General features: G+C 33.4%; 1 protein-coding gene across 1 annotated transcript in view; it reads left to right on the top strand.

Moving 5' to 3' along the window:
- Positions 1–255: 255 nt before the first annotated feature.
- The window catches only part of LOC103601090 (vacuolar protein sorting-associated protein 13B-like), a gene marked incomplete at its 5' end in the record, with an annotated part of 153,223 nt that continues 133,425 nt past the window's right edge, over positions 256–20,053 (top strand). Inside the window, 4 exons of the mRNA XM_008585467.1 lie at positions 256–447; positions 3,565–3,734; positions 10,846–11,040; positions 16,731–16,855. Coding sequence (XP_008583689.1) covers positions 256–447; positions 3,565–3,734; positions 10,846–11,040; positions 16,731–16,855 — 682 coding nt within the window. The remainder of the gene's footprint in view (positions 448–3,564; positions 3,735–10,845; positions 11,041–16,730; positions 16,856–20,053) is intronic.

Here is a 20,053-nt window from a genome sequence, read left to right as displayed (position 1 = left end):
ATTTATACAGCAGTTGTTATATTTAAACAGGTAATAGGAATAATAGCTTTTTAATCAATTGCTTTTGTCAGTAATATCTTGCTGTCTGCATAGAGAAAAATACAGATCAGAGGAGTTCTCTGTATCCAGCTGATTGAGAATTGGTTTTAAGGCATTATGCTATAAGCTAAAAAGATGAGAGAAGAGTAATATCAATATATATACTTGGTATATTTGATTGCTTAAAATATTAATATAAAATTTAACTTCTCATAGGTTCTGCAATTCAGCAAGACTTTTCTTTAGGGAAGAGTGAAGAATTGGGAACAGTCCAGGAGAAGTCTTCCAAAAGCCTTGTTATAGGTCCTCTTGATTTTCGCTTGGATAGCAGCGCAGTGCATAGGATTTTGAAAATGTTTGTTTGTGCCTTGGAACATGAATATGAACCATATTGTGGGATAAAATCAGGTTGGTTTTTTTGGCTGAATTCTGAATCTGTGGGAAGTTGATCTGAATGACTATATAGTTCAATCTATCCTACTTTGCTATCTTTTCTGTTTTAGTGTATTTTTGCCCTTCTGCAAGGACTTTTATGTATTCAGTTGTTATCTTAAATTCTTTAAACTTGTGTGTGGAAGTTATAGGAGAGGTCAGGATTCGAAAATGATTTGCATAAATACTTTATTTGCTAATGTTTGTCACACCTTTTTGATACTCTTTCAGGTGTATATCTGTTAAATATGACTCTCTTTTCACATTTATGGATTCAAAGGAGCTAGATATGAAGATGGGTTCTAAACATGCAATCTTTTAAAGTTGTTATACTGTATTACTTATTTTTATTTGTATTATTTTTTATTGTTATATTGTTATTTTTTATTGTTTCTTTGACACAGAAGAGTGGTACGTATTTATGGGGTAAAGTGTAATGTTCTGATATTTATATATGTTCTATAAAAATCAAATCAGGGTATATAGCACAAGCATCACCTCCTACATCTATCATTTGTTTGTAGTGAGAACTCTAAAAATCCTCTCTTCTAACTATTTTGAAATATACAATATATTATTTTTAACCATAATCACCCCGCCATGCAGTAGAACACCAGCACTTATTCCTCCAATCAAACTGTAATTTTGTTCCTGATGAACAATCTCTTCCTCCTCCCCTCCCTATTTTCCTTAGCATCTTGTAACCACTATTCTATTCTGTATTTCTATGAGATCAACTTCTTTAGGTTCCACATGAGTGAGACCATGCAGTATTTGTATTTCTGTGCCTGGCTAATTTCACTTAATATAGTATCCTCCAGCTCATCCATGTTGCCGAGAATGACAGGATTTCATACTTTTTTGATGGCTGAATCGTATTCCATTTTCTGTATATACCACATTTTCTTCATCTATTCATCTTTTGATGGATACTTAAGTTGATCCACATACTGGCTATTGTGAATAGTGCTGCAATAATCATGGGGGTGCAGATATCTCTTTGACATGCTGATTTCATTTACTTTGGATATATATACCTAGTAGTGGAATTGCTGGGTGATATGGTGGTTCTATTTGTAGTTTTTTGAGGAACTGCCATACTGTTTCCTGTAATGGCTGTTTTAATTTACATTCCCATCAACAGTGTGTAAGAAGAATTCCTATTTCTCCACATCCACACCAGCGTTTGTTATTCTTGGTCTTTTTGATAATGTCCATTCTTTTTTTTTTTTTTCCTTTTTGTCTTTTTTTTTACTGACTGGTAACGGGATCTCAACCCTCGGTGTCACGCCCGTACTGGGGACCGGCAACGGGATTGCAACCCTTGGTGTTGCGCCCGCACTGCGCTCAGCCAGTGAGCGGGAACCGGTCTCCACATGGGATCCGAACCCTCGGCGGGAGCGCCGCCATGCTCCCAAGCAGCGCACTCTCCAGTGCACCATCGGGCCGGCCCGATAATGTCCATTCTAACTGGTGTAAGGTGATATCCCATGGTGGTTTTGATTTGTATATCCTTAATGATTAGTGATATTGAGCCCTTCTTCATGTACTTGTTGGCCATTCGTATGTCTTCTTTTGAGAAATATCTGTTCAGGACTTTCGCCTTTATTTTAATCTGATTATTTATTTATTTATTTGCTACTGAGTTTGAATATTTTATATATGAGGGTACTTGAAAAAGTTTGTGGAAAAATAGGTTGAAAGATAATACGAATATTTTCATGAACTTTTTGAAGTACCCTCGTATATTTATTCTTTATTTGAAGCAGTTTATCATCTCAAATGTGATGTATATAAAATAACTGCTAGCTGACTTTAGTTCAATGTACAGGCAGTCCTCACTTTGCATGGTGGTTTGTGACTATTAAAATGACCATGCAAATTGATCTCAATAATCAATGGGAAAAATTAGAATTGTTCTACAATTTTTAGAAATTGTCAAAATATTTAAAACTCTGTTTATATAAATGTGTGTAGAAATGAAAAAAACAGGGGCCGGCCCGGTGGCGCACTGCTACAGTGCGCCGCTTGGGAGTGTGGTGGCGCTCCCGCCGAGGGTTCGGATCCCACATACAGACCGGCCACTCACTGGCTGAGCGAGGTGCGGGAGCAACACCGAGGGTTGCGATCCCATTGCCGGTCCCGGTCTGGTACGGGCGCAACACTGAGGGTTGCGATCCGTTGCCGGTCACGAAAAAAGACAAAAAGGAAAAAGAAAAAAAAAGAAATGAAAAAAACAGTAAAAGGAATAGTAAAAAATTACTGAAGTGTTTTATTTCTTTGAAAAAACTTTTTAAGAGTTGTTAGAAAGTTTTTATCTCCTTGTATAACCTCTGTAATGGAGTGTCTTTCCTGTACCTTGGCAAATTGTCATACTCCTTTCTAAGTTTGGATAAGATTCCAACGTTTTATCCTGTACACTCTACTTTACATGTTTGTTAACACTTATTCTCAGTCTTTCTCATTTTAGCCATTCCAGTGCATGTGTAGTGCTATCATATTGTGACTTTATTTGCAGTTATCTGATGCCTAATGATGTTGACCAACTTTTGATATTTTTGGCCATTTGGATATATTACCCTTTGCTTATTTAAGTCTTTTTTGCTTATTTATCTATTAAATTATTTGTCTGTTTTTAAGTGATTTTTAAGGAGGTTGTCAGTTTTTTTTTAATATGCTGTGGATACAAGTCCTTTGTGGAGATATCTGTCTCTGTGTGTGTGTGTGTATGTATGTATATATGTATGTATCTATGGCAGATATTTTCTCCCAGCATGCATCTTGCTTTTTCATTATCTCAATTATATTTTGGTGACCAGAAGCTGTTATTTTTTAAAGAAAGAAATTGGGAATTTCTTAAAGATTAAAAAAAAAAAAGTATATTTTTATACAGCAAAAATTTATACATTTACATTTGAGAGTAATGTGTTTTATATGTGTTAAAGGTAACTTATTATCTTACAACTGCTTCATGGTTGAAAAGAAAACAGAATTTGACCTTAAAATTTAGGGAACTAATTGATTAATTTTTCAGTTGTTTAAGAAAATTATTTACAAACATTTTTCATTAAATTTTTATCATTTTCATTTTAGATATAAAGGATGAAAATGAAATAATACTGAATCCTGAAGAAGTGACTTCTCTGGAGGAATATATTCCTACTCGACATACAAGTGTTACTCTCCTCAAATTTACCTGCACAATTTCCATGGCTGAGTTCAATTTGCTGGACCATTTGCTACCTGTTATTATGGGAGAAAAGGTATATTTTGCAATTTGTTACTCCCCTCGCTCCTTGTGTGTGTTTTTTGGTCATTAAATAAAACAGTATTTGCTTATGTAGTTGTCCATGATAAAGTAAAAGCAACATAACTATGATTGTTAATTCTTAGAAAGTAGTTTTAAATATATATTTTAATAAAATTAAGTTAAGGCTATATAAAGAAAGTTGAAGAGCATGGGCCTAGAAGTCAGACTGTATACTAGCTATGATACCTGAGAGATTGCTTTTTATCTCTAAGCCTTGTTTTTCTTTTTTGAAAAATAAAAGAAAGTGGTGATTAAGAGATCATCTGGAGAAAATTTCATTGGAGAAAATTAAAATGTCAATATTTTCTATCATTTCCATTTTTGCTATTTAACTTTTTTAAATCTTTTTTTTTAGAGCAGTTTTTGGTTCACATTAAAACTGAGTGGAAGATGCAGAGATTTCCCATATACTCCTTGCCCCCACACATACATAGCCTCCCCCCATTGTCAGCATCCTCTGCCAAAGTGGTACATTTGTTATAATTGATTAACTCACACTGGCACATCATTATCACCCAAAGTCCATAGTTAACATTAGGGTTCACTCTTGGTGTTTTACATTCTACGTGTTTTAACAAACGTATAAAAACGTGTATCTACAATAACGGTATCACACAGTGTAGTTTCTGTGCCCTAAAAATCCTCTGTACTCCACGTGTTCATCTCTCCTTCCCCCTAACCCTGGGTAGCCACTGATCTTTTTACTGTCTCCATAGTTGTGCCATGTTCAGAGTATCATATTGTTGGAACAGTATGTAGCCTTTTCAAATTGGCGTCTTTCACTTAAATATGCATTTAAGTTTCCCCCATGACTTCTCATGGCTTGATAGCACATTTCTTTTTAGCGCTGAGTGATATTCCATTTTCTGGATATATCACAGTTTCTCCATTTACCTGCTGAAGGACAGACATCTTGGTTGCTTCCAAGTTTTGGTAATTATGAATAAAGCCGCTATAAAATATCTGTGTGCAGGCTTTGTGTGGATATAAGTTTTCACCTCCTTTGGGTAAATACCAAGGAGCATGCTTGCTGGATTGTATGGTAAGAGGATGTGTAGTTTTGTAAGAAACTGCCAAACTGTCTTCTGTATGGTTTTGCATTCCTACCAGCAGTGGATGACTGTTTCTCTTGCTCCACATCCCTGCCAGCATTTGGTGGTGGTGTTGTTTTGGATTTTCACTGTCTAGTAGGTGTGTAATGGTATCTGTTTTTAAAATTTTTGTTTCCCTGATGACATATGATGTGGAGCATATGTTCATATGCTTATTTAACATCTGTATATCTTCTTTGGTGAAGTGTCTCTTTAGATCTGTTGCCCATTTTTAATATGGTTGTTTTCTTAATATTGAATTTTTAAGAGTTCCTTGTATATTTTGGGTAACAGTCCTTTGTCAGAAATGTCTTTTGCCAGTATTTTCCCACAGTCTGTAGCTTGTCTTCTCATTCTCTTGACAGTGTCTTTCACAGAGCAGAAAATTTTAATTTTAATGAAGTCCAGCATATCAATTCTTTGTGCTTTTGGTGTTGTATCTAAAAGTCATCAATATAGCCATGGTCATCACCTTGTGTCTTTTATGGAATTGGTCACATTAAAATTGAGTGTAAGGTACAGAGATTTCCCATATACTCCTTGCCCCCACACATACATAGCTAGGTTATCACATTTCATCTAGGTTATCAAATTTATGGACATAAAGTTGTTTATAGTATTCTTTTATTATCCTTTTCATGTCAATGGGATTTATAGTGATGGCTCTTTTTCATTTCTGATATTAGTAATTTGTGTCCTCTTTCCTTTTTTCCCAATTAGCCCAGCTAGAGACTTATTGATTTTTACTGATCATTTCAAAGGACCAGCTTTTGGTTTCATTGGTTTTCTCTATTGATTTCTTGTTTTCAATTTCATCGATTTTTGTTCTACTTTTTATTATTTCTTCTGCTTACATTGGAATTAATTTGCTTTTCTTTTTCTAGTTTCCTAAGATGGTAGCTTGGGTGATTGATTTTAGATTTTCTTCTTTTCTAACATGTATACTCACTTAATGCTATAAATTTCCCTCTAAGCTTCACTGTTGCTGCATCCCACAAATTTTGATTAGTTGTGTTTTCATTTTCATTTGATTGAAAGTATATTTAATTTTTCTTGTGATTTTTTTCTTTGACCCATGTGTTATTTAGAAATATGTTGTTTAATTTCCACATATTTTGAAATTTTCCAGTTATGTTTCTCTTATTAATTTCTAGTTGAATTCCGTGGAAGTCTGAGAGCAGACATTGTATGATTTGTGTTCTTTGAAATTTGTTAAGGTGTGTTCTATGGCCCAGAATGTGATCTATCTTGGTGAATATTGCATGTAAGTTTGAGAAGAATGTGTAGTTTTCTGTGACTGAATGAAGTAGTTCCTTGATGTCCATCATATCCAGTTCATTGCTGGTGTTGTTTAGTTCAATTATGTCCTTACTAATTTTCTCTCTGGTAGATCTGTTCATATATGAAAGAAGGATGTTGAAGTCTCCAAATGTTATAGGGGATTTATCTGTTTTTTCCTTGGAGTTATATTAGTTTTTGCTACATATATTCTGTCGCTTTGTCTTTAGGCATATACATATTAAGGATTGTTATTTCCTCCTGCAAAATTTACCCCTTTATCATTAGTTAACTCTCTTCTTTTTGGGGGGGTGGCTGGCCGATACAGGGATCTGAACCCTTGACCTTGGTGTTAGTAGGCCATGCGCTAACCAACTGAGCTAGCTGGCCAGCCTTAATTCCCTCGTTATCCCTGATAAATTTCTATGGTCTGAAGTCTGTTCTGTCTGAACTTAATGTGACTGTTCTTGCTCTATTTTGATTACTGTTAGCATAGTATATCATTCTCCATCCATTTATTTTTAATGTGTATGTATCTTTATATTTACAGTGGGTTTCTTATAGACAACAGATTCACTCTGACAGTCTGTCTTTTGGTTGGTGCATTTAGATCATTATGTTTGAAATGATTATTTATATGCTTGGGTTAATATCTACTGTATTTGTTAGTGTTTTCCATTGTTGCTCTTGTTCTTTGTTCCTGTTCTGTCTCCCACTCTTTTTCTGCCTTTGCCTTTTGTGGTTTTAATTGGACATTTTATATGACTGTATTTTCCATTATCTCTCTTCTATTAGTATACGTAGTACAACTTTTTTTTTACTCTCTTTAGTTTTTCCCTTAGAATTTGCATTATGCATTTATAACTAATCCTAGTTCATTTTCAAATAACACTTATACTACTTCACAGGTAGTGCAAGTTCCTTATAATAAAATAATACAAATTCCGCCCTCCTGTCTCTTGTATCATTTCTGTAACTCATTTTACTTACATATAAGCATACGTAAGCCTACACATATGCCCCCACACACACACTCACACACACAAGCATACATAATTGAATACATTATTACTTTTATTATTTTGAACAAGCCATTAGTGTGTTAGAGCAATTAAAAATACGAAATATTTTTATTTTACCTTCACTTACTTACTTCTCTGATGCTCTTTCTTTATTTAGGTGTGAGTTTCTGACCTTTACCATTTTCCTTCTCGTTGAAGAATTTCTTTTAACAATTCATATAAAGCAGGTTTACTGACAACATATTCCCTCAATTTTTGGTTGTTTGAGAAATGCTTTTTTTTTCTCCTTCACTTTTAAAGGATAATTTTGTGGGGAATTCTAGGTTGGTGGTTTTTTTCTCTCAACACTTTAAATATTTCGTTCCACTGTTCTTTTACTTTTATAATTCATTTCTTTGTTCCCTCATTAAGGAACAGGAAAATTGACTCTTTTGTTAAGGTACAGTAGTTTCTTAAGATGGAATCTACTCCTGCTGAAGATGCTGTGATCATTACTAAAATAACAACGAAGGATTTAGAATATTACATAAACTTAGTTGATACAGCAGTGGCAGGGTTTGAGAGGATTGATTCTAATTTTGACAGAAGTTCTACTGTAGATAAAATAGTATCAAACAGCTTTGCATGCTGCAGAGAAATCTTTTGTGAAAGGATGAGTCAATCAGTGTGGCAGGCTTTATTGTTGTCTTATTTTAAGAAATTGTCACAGCCACCCCAGCCTTCAGCAACCACCAGCCTGATCAGTCAGCAGCCATCAACATCGAGGCAAGACCCACCAGCAGCAAAAAGATTACTATTTGCTGAAGGCTCAGATGATTATTAGCATTTTGTAGCAATAATGTATTTTTAATTAAGATACATACTTTTTTAGACATAATACTTCTGCACACTTAGATTGCAGTATAGTGTAAACATTATGACTCACTTTATTGTGATATTTGCTTTATTGTGGTGGTCTGGAGGTGAACCTGCAGTACCTCTGAGGTATGCCTGTATTTTGTTGTTGTTTTTTATTTTTTCAGTTTACTTTACAGTTTTGGCAGTTTCTCTTGAGATATATTCTCAAGGTCAGAATTTCTTTCCCCAGCCATCTGTGGTCTTCCAGTAATCCCATCAAAGGGAAAAATGCCAGTGAGGAGGAGTCACTGAGAAGGCAGCCCCCAAATCTGTATAAAATTCCCTTCAGACTGTTGGCTAACTCTTAAGCTTCTCGTGTGCAACAGAAGGCTTCAGGAAACAGGAAAACAACAGCTAAAGAGCAGAATACATTTGACCATTGAACAAGATGGGGTTGGGGCACAAAGCCAAGCCCAGTTGAAATCTGAAAATTCAAGTACAAGTCCTCCCTTGCATTACTTAAGTAAAGTAACTTAAATAGGTAAGTGAGTTAAATAAGTAGTTAAGTACTTAGGAACCCCCTCTATATATGCAGGTTCCACATTCCATGAATACTGTATTTTTGTCCTTTTTTTTTTGAGACCGGCCGCACCACGCTCAGCCAGTGAGCACACCGGCCATCCCTATATAGGATCCGAACCCGCGGTGGGAGAGCTGCTGCGCTCCCAGCGCCGCACTCTCCCTGAGTGCGCCACGGGCTCGGCCCAATACTGTATTTTTGATCTGTGGTTCGTTTAGTCAGCTGAAGTGCCACCCATGGTTGTGGAGGGCCAACCGTATTTAATAAAAAAAAGTCCATGTATAAGTGGACCCACACAATTCAAACCCATGTTGTTTAAGGGTCAGCTGTAGAAATTGCACTATCTGCATGATGCTGATAGTATCAACAATTAGAGTCCAAGCCCTGCCAAGTTTTCTCCTAGGGCTTTCCTTTGAGTCCATATAAGGGCCACACCCTAGGAGTTAAGTACAAAGTGGAATAAATTAGTCCTAAAAGAGCCTAATTCCAGTCCTGGACAGGATCATGGTGATCTTCTTGTAATCTGCCCCCTCATCAAAGAATAGTTAACTCACTTTCACTCAGAGGAAGATAATATTTTAAAGAGCCTTTACAATTTTTTATCTATGATGTCAGTTGCCTAATAGAAAATTATGAATTATATTGAAAAATAGAACTAATTGAATTGAACATAAATAAAAAATTAATAGTAGAAGTAGACTTAGAGGTGATTAGGATATTGGAGTTATTACACCTGGGCTTTAAAATAACTATGATTAATAAGTTCAAGAAAAAAGACAAAAAGGTGGAAGGTTTCATAAGGGACCTCAATCCATAATAAATTAAATTTTAGAACTGGAAAATATAAGGACAGAGGTTAGAAGTAAAAAGATGGGAAAAGTATACTATTAATATACTTATCAAAAGAAAGATAGTGTGGCTATTTTAATGCCAGAAAAAATAGATTTTAAGGTAAGATGTATTAGAAATAAAGAGAGCACTTCATAATGATAAAATTATCTACTCAAAGAATGAACAACATTCTCACAGATGATATGTTGTGTTCAAGATTTATATGAAGTTCAAAAGAGACATACTAATCTATGGTCTGAAGTGAGAATATTGGCTGCCTCTGGTGGGGATTCTGAATTGTCTAGAAAGGAACATGGGACAGCCTTCTAGGGTGCTTCAAATGGATGGTGGTTACAGGTATAAAAATTCATTGAGTTCTATACTTCAGATTTGTGTGGTTCTTCAGATCTGTAGGTTCTTTCTCAGTAATCCAAAATATAGTTACAAAAAGCAAAGTAATTGCTGAATAAATGTTGGTTTTAAAATAACTAATAAGTCAAAAGGCAGGATTGTATGTTTAACTTAGTCAACCTTAGACACAGTGTTTCTCAGTAATGGCTCTGTTGGCTTTTTGGATTGAAGAAGTATTATGTAGCATTTACCATCTTTTGGCCAGTGCCTGCTAAATGCCAATATTATTGTGACAATGAAAGACAGAACAAAACAATTAAACTGCTCTTCTCACATATTTTTGTATTCCTCTGGATGGAAGGTTGTGGTGTTCCTTATTGAGAACCCTAGGTAGGGCATTTTAAGGGAATGACTTAATTCTAGGATAGGAAGGGTTTAATTGCCAGTAAGCGTACATACTCTGGACATATTGAAACTTACCAGAATTTATTTGGAAGCTCAGAAATATGTTGTGACACTGAGAATACCAAGCCCTCTTCAAGATTCTTAAGACTTTTTGAGCCTCTAACATGTGTATTGTTAGTAGATATGATATGGCTCAGAAATTTTTTCTTCCTGCAAACTTTGCTTATTGTGAGTGTCTTTAATACTTTGTGTTATAGCCAATTTAGTCGCTAGTTATCCAAATGTGAATAAAGGGAAGGAAAGAAATCTGGCTCTTCAATATCTAAAAAATTTTTTGGAATGATTGAGCTCAAGAAAATACCTTTATCATACTGAGACATGTGGTCATACTATTCCAGCCGATTGAAAAAGTAAAAAGATTTAACTAAAAGAGCAAAAAGAGCAATGATAATTTTGCAAAAAATATTTATTCTTTGAATCTGGGATATACTTAAATATACAGAAGACCTTTGTATTTGGTTATGAAAAGAGAGCTCTTTAGAAAGGCATCATTTTTAGATTGATTGGATATCAGTGCCAAATATTTAGGTCTGAAGCTTGTATAGAGGGAATTGCACATCAATTGCTGCTCTACTCCTGAAATATAAAGTGAATACTATTATTTTCCAGAACTCAAGTAACTTCATGAATACTACAAACTTCCAGTCTCTTCGGCCTTTGCCATCTATACAGATATTGGTGGATAAAATTAATCTGGAGCATTCCATGCCAATGTATGCTGAACATTTGGTGCAGGTGGTTAGCAGCCTTACTCAGCCTTCTGATAATCTGCTTCATTATTGCTATGTACACTGCTACCTTAAGGTATGAAAAGTGCATTTTCTTGTTTATCTGTTGTCTGTCTGGCTTTGGAGTGTCAAATAGGTTTATTTTTTCTTGGAGTTGTAATTTCACAGAATTAGTACTCCATAAGGTAAGATTTAAATAAGATAGAAGATTAATTTATTCATTATTCCAATATAATTAAAATAAGTAAAGTAAAAGTATATGTAAAGATTTTTCTTCAATTATTTGGGATTAGTAGCTTGATATTTGTAAGTTAATGGTAATTATAACTTGAAGATTTAATATGTCATTGATGATGATGATTTTTGTAAGCAGTATTAAAGAGTACTTAGTTTAACGTGGACGCTTTAAAAGACTCATGATTTCTTTGAAGCAAAGATTTATGTGAGGCATAATGAAGAGGGTTTAATGTATTTGTTTTTTAGTCACCTTCCTCTTATTGAATTCATGTTCAGTTTTTGATGTGAAGAGAAAATCTTGAAAATTAAGTATGGTTATATAAAGTGAATTATTGCAAGCTTTGCTCAGCTCTTTCATTTTTCTAAATAATTAGTAATGCATCCCAGTATAGGTACATACAAATAATAAAGTCAGATGTTGAGTTATAAATGTTTTTGCAAATCGAAGGGACATAATAGTCTAAGTAGAGGCAGCACATACCTAATCAAATTCTGTTTTATGAACAAAAGGAAACCGTAAAAAGTTGAATTCAAGAATAAGTACTAAAAAACCACTGAATTTCATGTAAGGTACTAAAAGATTAAAGGACTCCATAAGTAGACTCCTGATTATTGGTTCATGCTTTATAGTTTGTTTTTTTGAAGTTCTCAAATATTCGTATATTTAAATAATAAAAAGAAACAATGTAAATATACCAGCTTTATGTCATCAGCAGGTATATATAAGTTTAAGATGTTAAAATTTGACTATTTTCAAACTGTGTAGAATAGAAATGCATATTTTCCTAGATGTCCTTGTGAAGCTCTTTTTCAAAAAGGTGGTTCCTTTTATATATACTTGATCTTTTTTATTCATTACTGCTATTAATACATAGAGCTTTATAATTTTTTAAAAGATTAGTACATCTTGAGTGTAAGAATGTTAAGAATATTTGCCTTGTTTACTTGAAGTAGGTCTAATTTTAGGCATTTCACTAATCTTTCTAAGGTATTCTGCTTATGTAGGACTAATTCATTTGATAAATAATAAGTGCTTTCCATATGTATTAGTCCGTTTCTGTTGTTTATAGCAAAATACCTGTAACTGGGTAATTTAGAAAGAAAACAAAATTTATTGCTTACAGTTTCCGAGGCTGGTAAGTCCAGGGAACACATCTGGTGAGAGCCTTGGTGGTGGTGACAGGGATGGCAGGGTTTCACATTGCGAAAATAGTGGAGCAGAGGGAGCAAAAGGACGACTTCCTCATTCACTCTCCAAAGCCCTCCAAACTGCACTTATGACCACCATTTTTAATTCATTCACTACAGCATGGTTTTACAATCTAATCACCTCTTCAAGGCCCCACCTTTTAATTACCATAATAGGATTTACCAGCCTCAACAGTTACAGTGGGGATTAAGCTTCTAATATATGAAACTTGGGGACACAATTCAAGCTTCATTGAGTTTTGGGGAGGGCATAATTCTATCCACTACACCATATTGCACACATTCAGCATTAAAGATAAGGCATGTTCCCATCCTTAAGGAATATGGTCACTAAAGTCATTGGTCACCAATATAGTCACCATCCATGTTGACATAAAAGTTGTTGAAATAGTTATTCACTACTTTCTGTTTGTCAATATGTTAAAACTCACATTTAAAAATTTTTAGTGTTAATGTCAAAGATAGATGCGGTGTAGTCCTGATACAGTTACCTTTTGGGAAAAGGTTTTACCAGATATGCTGTCTAGTTATCTTTTATATCTTTTATAGTTTGGTTATTTTCCATTTGTATTTCTTTTTTTTGGGAGAAATCTCTATTTAAATCTTTGCCTGTTTAAAAATCAAGTTTCTATTTTATTCTTGATTTGCAATCATTCTTCATGTATTCTGAAAGATCTTATTTCTTGAACAGTGTAGGTGACAGCATGACAGTATTCATATTTTTAAAATTCTGAGTGGTGGAAAAATTATTGATTATTATTTATAGTTTTACTCAGTTAAATTGTTGGTGGAAAAAATCAAGAGAAAATACTTCTTAATTTCTCCCTATATGAAGAAAACATAAGTATCTGTTTTAGTCCAGAATTTTCTTTGGTTTCAGGGATGTGTGAACAGAAATTAGACTGTGCGAGTTTAAAAAGTGTGTATGTAATGAAAAAATTGTAGCAGACTCTAGACAACTCATTCAAGATATTTGCTGATGAAAAGAGGCAAATGTAATTTTACTGATGGTCAAAGGGGAGGTAGTGGTGAGAAAGATTGTTTTTCTTTAAGAATAAGTGGAAAATCAACCATTTCTTTTTAGGAGAGAGGAAGGAGGAAATGGAAGGAGGGAGGAAGACCGGATGAAATTGTGAGCTAATAGATGAGCTAAATTAAATGAAGCATCATATTGCTGTCCCAGCAATATGTAATTTTGAAGATGTCCCTAATCCTTTTTGGGCTTTATTTTTCCCATGTGGAAAATGAGATGATTGAGTTAAATAATCTCTAAGCAGCTTTAGCTCTAAAATTCTGTGGTTAGTTCTGGTTCCTTCCTTTTCCCCTGAAAGTTTTTCTTTGTAATGTGTTCATTATTATGCTGTGCAATTCTAGTTATAATCATTCTTCTGTTTTCATGTGTATAAATTTATTATTGTGTACAGATGAACATTTGACATGAAGGTAAATGCTTGATTGTGCTTTTAATGAAGGGATAAATCTTTAGAATGCTTGTTGTACTATTATCCGATGTGTCTTATAAGGGCAACAGCATAAAAAGTATTTGTTTTATATCACAGGTGTTTTTATTGTCATTTACAGTTAGTGTGTGCTTTTTCTATTTTTGTCTTTTAAAAGACTGCAAACCCTAATTTATCATATTAATTTTTGTTAAAAACTTATTGAAGTTTTTTAAATGTTGTTTCTAAATCTATTACAATTTCTTCTATTTGACATGTTAATTAAAGAACATTTGTTGCAAAATTTTAAAATATTGATGATGTATTTATTTTCATTATTTGCTAATTTTTTTTAAAGATGGTACTATGTGTTTACTTTTAATGTGATATGTAAGTACTCTTATTCAAGTTTACAGTTTCTTCACCTAAAACTTCTGTTTGGGATTACACTTACTGCTTCATACATTTTTTATTGTTTCAGACTATTAGTTTGCGATATTCAGCACTTTTATTCCATTTCTGAATATGCAGACAATACTTTGTGAAAGCAACTTCAGTTCACATTGTGCTGTTCCTCCTTTTTCCAGTTTAAGTATTTATAATTTTGTTCAAGGGGTGTTGACAAATTACTAGGTTGTATAGGTATTGTAAATCTGTGTATCTAATTGATATAATCTAGAAGAGAGAGTTAAAAATTTGTTACTTTGAAACAGTTCTTTTTGATGTGGTAGATAATAGGAAGCATTATGTGACACTTTAAATATAATAGTAATGTGACTATATATAGGGGATAATTTCCTTGTTTAATAGTCTTGCTTTCATTACAATTTTAACCTGCTTGAATGTTTTCTTACGAGCATCTGTGGACAACATGTAAATATAATAAAAGCTTTAAAAATTGCAGAATAATTCGCAGTTTCTCCAAAGCAGTTTGCAATTCTGCAGACAACCAGCAGGGGAATCTCCTCTACACCCAGTTTTCATCTGAGTATAGTTAATGATAATGTGTGTGATTATACTGTTGGAGCATTTAATAGAAAATTAGAAAGTGATTTTGAGAGAGTTCTTATTTGAATATAGATAATATGATGTGATAAAAGTATCACCCTTTGCATAATTCCAGAAATATTTGAAGGTTGGGCATTGTTTTAATAATTATGTTTTGCATTGTAATATTAATAATTGTAAATTTCAGAATCCTTTAAATACTGGGTCTTTAAGAGGAAATATGAAATCCTGTAATTGTACAGTGCCTAGCACAGTTCCTTGCATACAGTGTTGCTCATATCAGGTCTTCCAAAGCAATGAATATGAAATACTTAATTTTTATGTTATGATTTTAAGTAATTACTTCAGTATTAAAACCATGGCTTTTTTTTTTTTCACAATTCTGTATTTCTTGCCAAATGTTTTATAGCAGGACCTAGAGGAATTAATAGGTACATCACTTTCATTTTCCTTGATAGTAATTAGATAGATACATCTTTTGAAATGCAGTTTTTTCTGAAAATGTAGTCCTTAATAATGTCTTATTTCCAAAACGTTATTTTGTTCATGAAAATTGAATTTACGAGAAAGAATTTAACATCACCAGTTTGATGAATGTTAGGGGCGTAATAGCTTTTTGAAACCATTTGGAAATTTAATACTTTTAAGAAATACTTTTCAAGAAATACTTCATACTTTTAAGAAATACTTTTCAAGAAATTAATCGTTACTTTATGCTAATTAAATAAAATGTTTTGGTTTGAAAGTTTATTTTGAAGAAATTTTAAACATATTTCAGTGTAGAACTTAACAGTTAATATTAATTAATCCTAGAGATATTGAAGCCAATAAAATAAAATATTTTGGTTGAAAGTTTGTTATGAAGAAATTTAAAACATATTTCAGTGTAGAACTTAGCAGTTAATATTAATTAATCTTAGAGATATGGAAATCAATGCTTCATACACCCAGAGAATCAAAAATAATAACTAAAGGTAAATGTTAATGGTAAGCTACTTTTGCATTTTATTGGCAAACAATAACTTTTTGTTTTGTATCTCTGTGTGTCAGCATTTCCAATGTGAGATACTTATTTTTTATTGTACCGGAAATAATTGCCGCAGAAATATTATCAGTTCTCTTTGGTGATTCATGTAAAATGTGATGTTATATTGTTTCTTTTAATAAGATAAATATAGTGTCTAGGAATTTCAGAGGTTACTTACAAAAAATTTTTAGTGTAATCTGCTCATTTTAAGAGTAAACATATGAAGAGTAATTTATGCCATTTATCATATTTCCTGGGGTTAGAACATCAACTCTACAATCATTTTCACAAAAGAGAGGGGAAAAAGATAACATTTTAGGGTATTTTTGGATGTACTTTTTGTGTGTGCATAGTGCAACTTTAAGAAAGGATATATTGAAAAAAAATTTTTAATTGACATATAATTCAAAATACATTTTAATATTGTTCTTATAGTTGATCTTTTAGTCATAAAATATTAACACTAATTTATTAAATTTCTAATTTACAATGTGGAAAATGTAGTCACCTGTTTATATTTATAGAAAAATATGTAGATTTTAGCAGTCAATGAAATACTACATAAGGGTTATGTGTAGAAATAAAATGTAAAATTTAAAAAAATTAGCCAAAAAAGAGCAGTGATCTTTTAGGGATTTGAAAGAAATACTGTATATTTAAATCTCTTAATTTTGACTTAAGTCAAGTTGAGTAAAAGAAAATGTTGATCATTTGGGAAATGGAAAAAGACATTGGAATGTATTTAGTGTGCAGCTGTTATACAGTAAATTGAGACTGACGTATTTCATTCTGTGCTTATTAAAACTTTGTCTCTGTGAACATTTGAATCTTTTCTTCTTGTTTCAGATATTTGGTTTCCAGGCAGGACTGACATCTTTGGATTGTAGTGGATCTTACTGCTTACCTGTACCGATTATTCCCTCTTTCAGCACTGCTCTTTATGGTAAACTTCTGAAACTCCCCACATGCTGGTAAGTATTCTCTCTTATTTTAAGGATATGTAGGCCTTACTATAAATATTGTCAAATATGTTTTAAAATATCTCTGTAGACATTTAAAAGTAAATATGCCAATTAAATACTAAAAGCATGAGATCACAGAATGCTAATATTTATTTGGATTAGTTTTGCTTTTTTGTAGATAAGGCCACTTCTAAATTATTCCAGTGATATTTTTGCTATGCTTTACAGAAGTATATTGCTTTAAAATAGTTTATTTAAATTGTTTTTCTTAATAAATAGAAAGCAAATTATCTTTAATATAATTACTCTATTCTTAGCAACTCTAATTTGAAAATATAAATACAAAACTCAACAAATTGAGATGCTTTAGTTAAGCGCAGTTTGAAGTCAATAAAATACCAGATAAAATAGTGCTTGAATTAAATCAAAATCATCATGAAGACTGAGTTATATTAACTCATGGAGTGAGTGGTGATTATTTTAACTTCCTGATTATGTCATTAAATGTCAGCTGTGTTCCACCTCATGGTTTCCCCCTTCCTCAAATTATACAAGCTGTTTCATTTGGATTTTAAAATTTCACGTTCCAGACGTTCTTAAAGTGCATATATGGTGCTATATCTATCTATCTATCTATCTGTCTGTCTGTCTGTCTGTCTATCTACCTATTTTATTCAATGATACCTCATGGTTTCCCCCTTCCTCAAATTATACAAGCTGTTTCATTTGGATTTTAAAATTTCACTTTCCAGACGTTCTTAAAGTGCATATATGGTGCTATATCTATCTATCTATCTATCTATCTGTCTGTCTGTCTGTCTGTCTATCTACCTATTTTATTCAATGATAAGAACATTTTTACTACAGGCCACAGCTTTCAAAACAAAGACACTTTATAGCCCTCTGTAAAAATTTTTAGTATGTTTCGAGTTAGCAATGAAAATGTAGACTTTATGTAAATCAGTAAAATAGTTTATACTTTTAATTTAAAATTATTTCTAAATTGAACTGTTAATTATGTATGAAGCTTCAAACTAGTAAAGTTTAATCAGGTTTGCTAATTAATTTTTTAAAAAATATGTGGCTTAGGCATTATTGAAAATAACTTATGTTTCTCCCAGTTAACTATTACTATTATTAAAACATTTTACTTCAATGACCAAAACATTTTAGCTTCAATTATTACTGAAGTCTCTTAGAATTTATTTTTTTTCAAAATTTTGGTTACATCTTATCTTTCATAGTTTCCAAACATGAAAATAAACTTTTCAAAAACGTTTTGTTTTGCTCACTGTTTTACATCAGTTTAACATTTAATTCTATTATTTCCTTAGAAAAGAAATGTGCAGGATTTGATGGAAAAGACACCGTGAATGACCAGTAATATTTAATGACAGGATTATTTTTATTTTTTAAAATTTATTTATTATTATTATTACTATTTTTTAATATTTAAAAATATTGTTACAGAGTAGTGGGAGGGAGGGGCAGGTGGAAGGGGGGTAGGGAAGTGGAGGTGGAGGGGCAGGGCTGGCTAATGACAGAAATCTTGAGCAGTTACTTTAAATTCAAATTTATCTCTTTTTTAAAAATGAGGATTTTTAAAGGTGAATAAAGAATTGGTTAGCATTAGCTGAGTATCATAACCTTGTTGACACTAGCAGAATTAAACCTTAGCCTCCTTTAGATAGTTATTTTAAACAGTTCTACAGTAGTAATGCTTTTGAGTTTCTAAATACTTTACTGGACTTACCCCCCCCCCCAAGCATAGTAACAATAATACATTTTCAGCTCTGTTTTTAAATTAAATATTAATATCTACAGAAAAGTACATATATTATGGCTGTACATCTTGAGATATTTCATAACTGACCTGAACCTTTGATAGCCAGCTCAAAGATCAAGAAACAGAACATGATCAGTATCTCAAAAGCCTCTTTAATTCTCCTTCCTCCAAGGTTAATCACTGTCCTAATTTCTAATAACATTGATTAGTTTTGTCTGTTCTTGGACTTAATATAAATGGAATCATAATTTTTGACTCATTTCTCTCTCTCAAAATAATTTTTGTGACATTCATCCAAAGTGTGGAATGTACTTTTGATGGTTTACTCTTGCTGCTATACAGTGCCTGTTCCATTACATAAACATTGTGCTATGTGTTGGGGTTGGGGAAAGAATACAGTAGAATGCAAAGAGGGTATGAGATATCCCCTGATCATGAAAACTTAGTCTAAGTGGGGAACATACATGTGAAAACAGTTGTCTTTAAATTACAAAAGTGAGGCTTAAATTAGTAAAGTATGTTCTGTAAGTTTAAAGAAAGCAGAACATTTCTCTGGGATATCAGGATAGCTTAGGAGAAGAGGTCCTGTTAGCACTGGGCTTTAATAGCTGAATCAGGTGTTCATATAGCACTAGATACAGTGGCAAAGAAATTTGGACAGTTACTTTGAGCCTAGAATTGTATATGAATAAAGATATCGACAGAGGTGCTTAACCACAAGGAGAGGGTAAAGAGGAAAGGAGTGGAGTGGGGAGGGAGGAGGTTTCCGGAGGAAAAGTAGGAGCCAAGGTCCTGCTTACCTGGTCTAGAGGGCAGAAGGGACAGTCCACAGGGGTAGAAGAGCGATGGAGAACATGAAACCACGATGCTGAAGCTGGAGAACTTGGGGAGGACATGGTACCGGCTGCGTCAGAAAAGGAGACGCAGGCAGTAAGGAGAAGAGGTTGATTCCATCTTTTGGCTGTTTTGAATATTGCTGCAATGAACATTGGAGTGCAGCATGTACTGGGCAAAGCCAGTTCTGAACACTGAAATATGATCGACAGCTTCCACTGATGTTTCTTTGAGATACACATTTTGTACATGTGGCAAAAAATGTGGCCACAAACAATATTTAAGATTTATGGCTTCGGATGCTAAGATGGCGATGGGTCTGGAGCGGCCGTGACAGGAGACAGCGCGATCCTGAGAGCTGTGCGCTGTGATACCAGAGTATTGATTGCATTTCCAAGAGCAACAAAAGGCGAATAATTCTTTCAACAACGATTTTACATCGACAAACAAGCGGCAGCAGGTTCGAGGTTTTGGGGCCGACACAGAGGAGGACTCCTGAGAGCGCCCAAGCCCGGCTGCGGGAACGAGCGATCAGACCAGACAACAAAGGCCAGGAAAGCCAGCAAAGGACTGGGCAGAGGTGGAGT

This window comes from Galeopterus variegatus, unplaced genomic scaffold, assembly GCF_000696425.1.
Source record: "Galeopterus variegatus unplaced genomic scaffold, G_variegatus-3.0.2 Scaffold3585, whole genome shotgun sequence".
NCBI classification, from domain to species: Eukaryota; Metazoa; Chordata; class Mammalia; order Dermoptera; family Cynocephalidae; genus Galeopterus; species Galeopterus variegatus.
The sequence above is the reverse complement of the archived record's forward strand: the minus strand, read 5'-3'. Positions and strand labels throughout refer to the sequence as shown.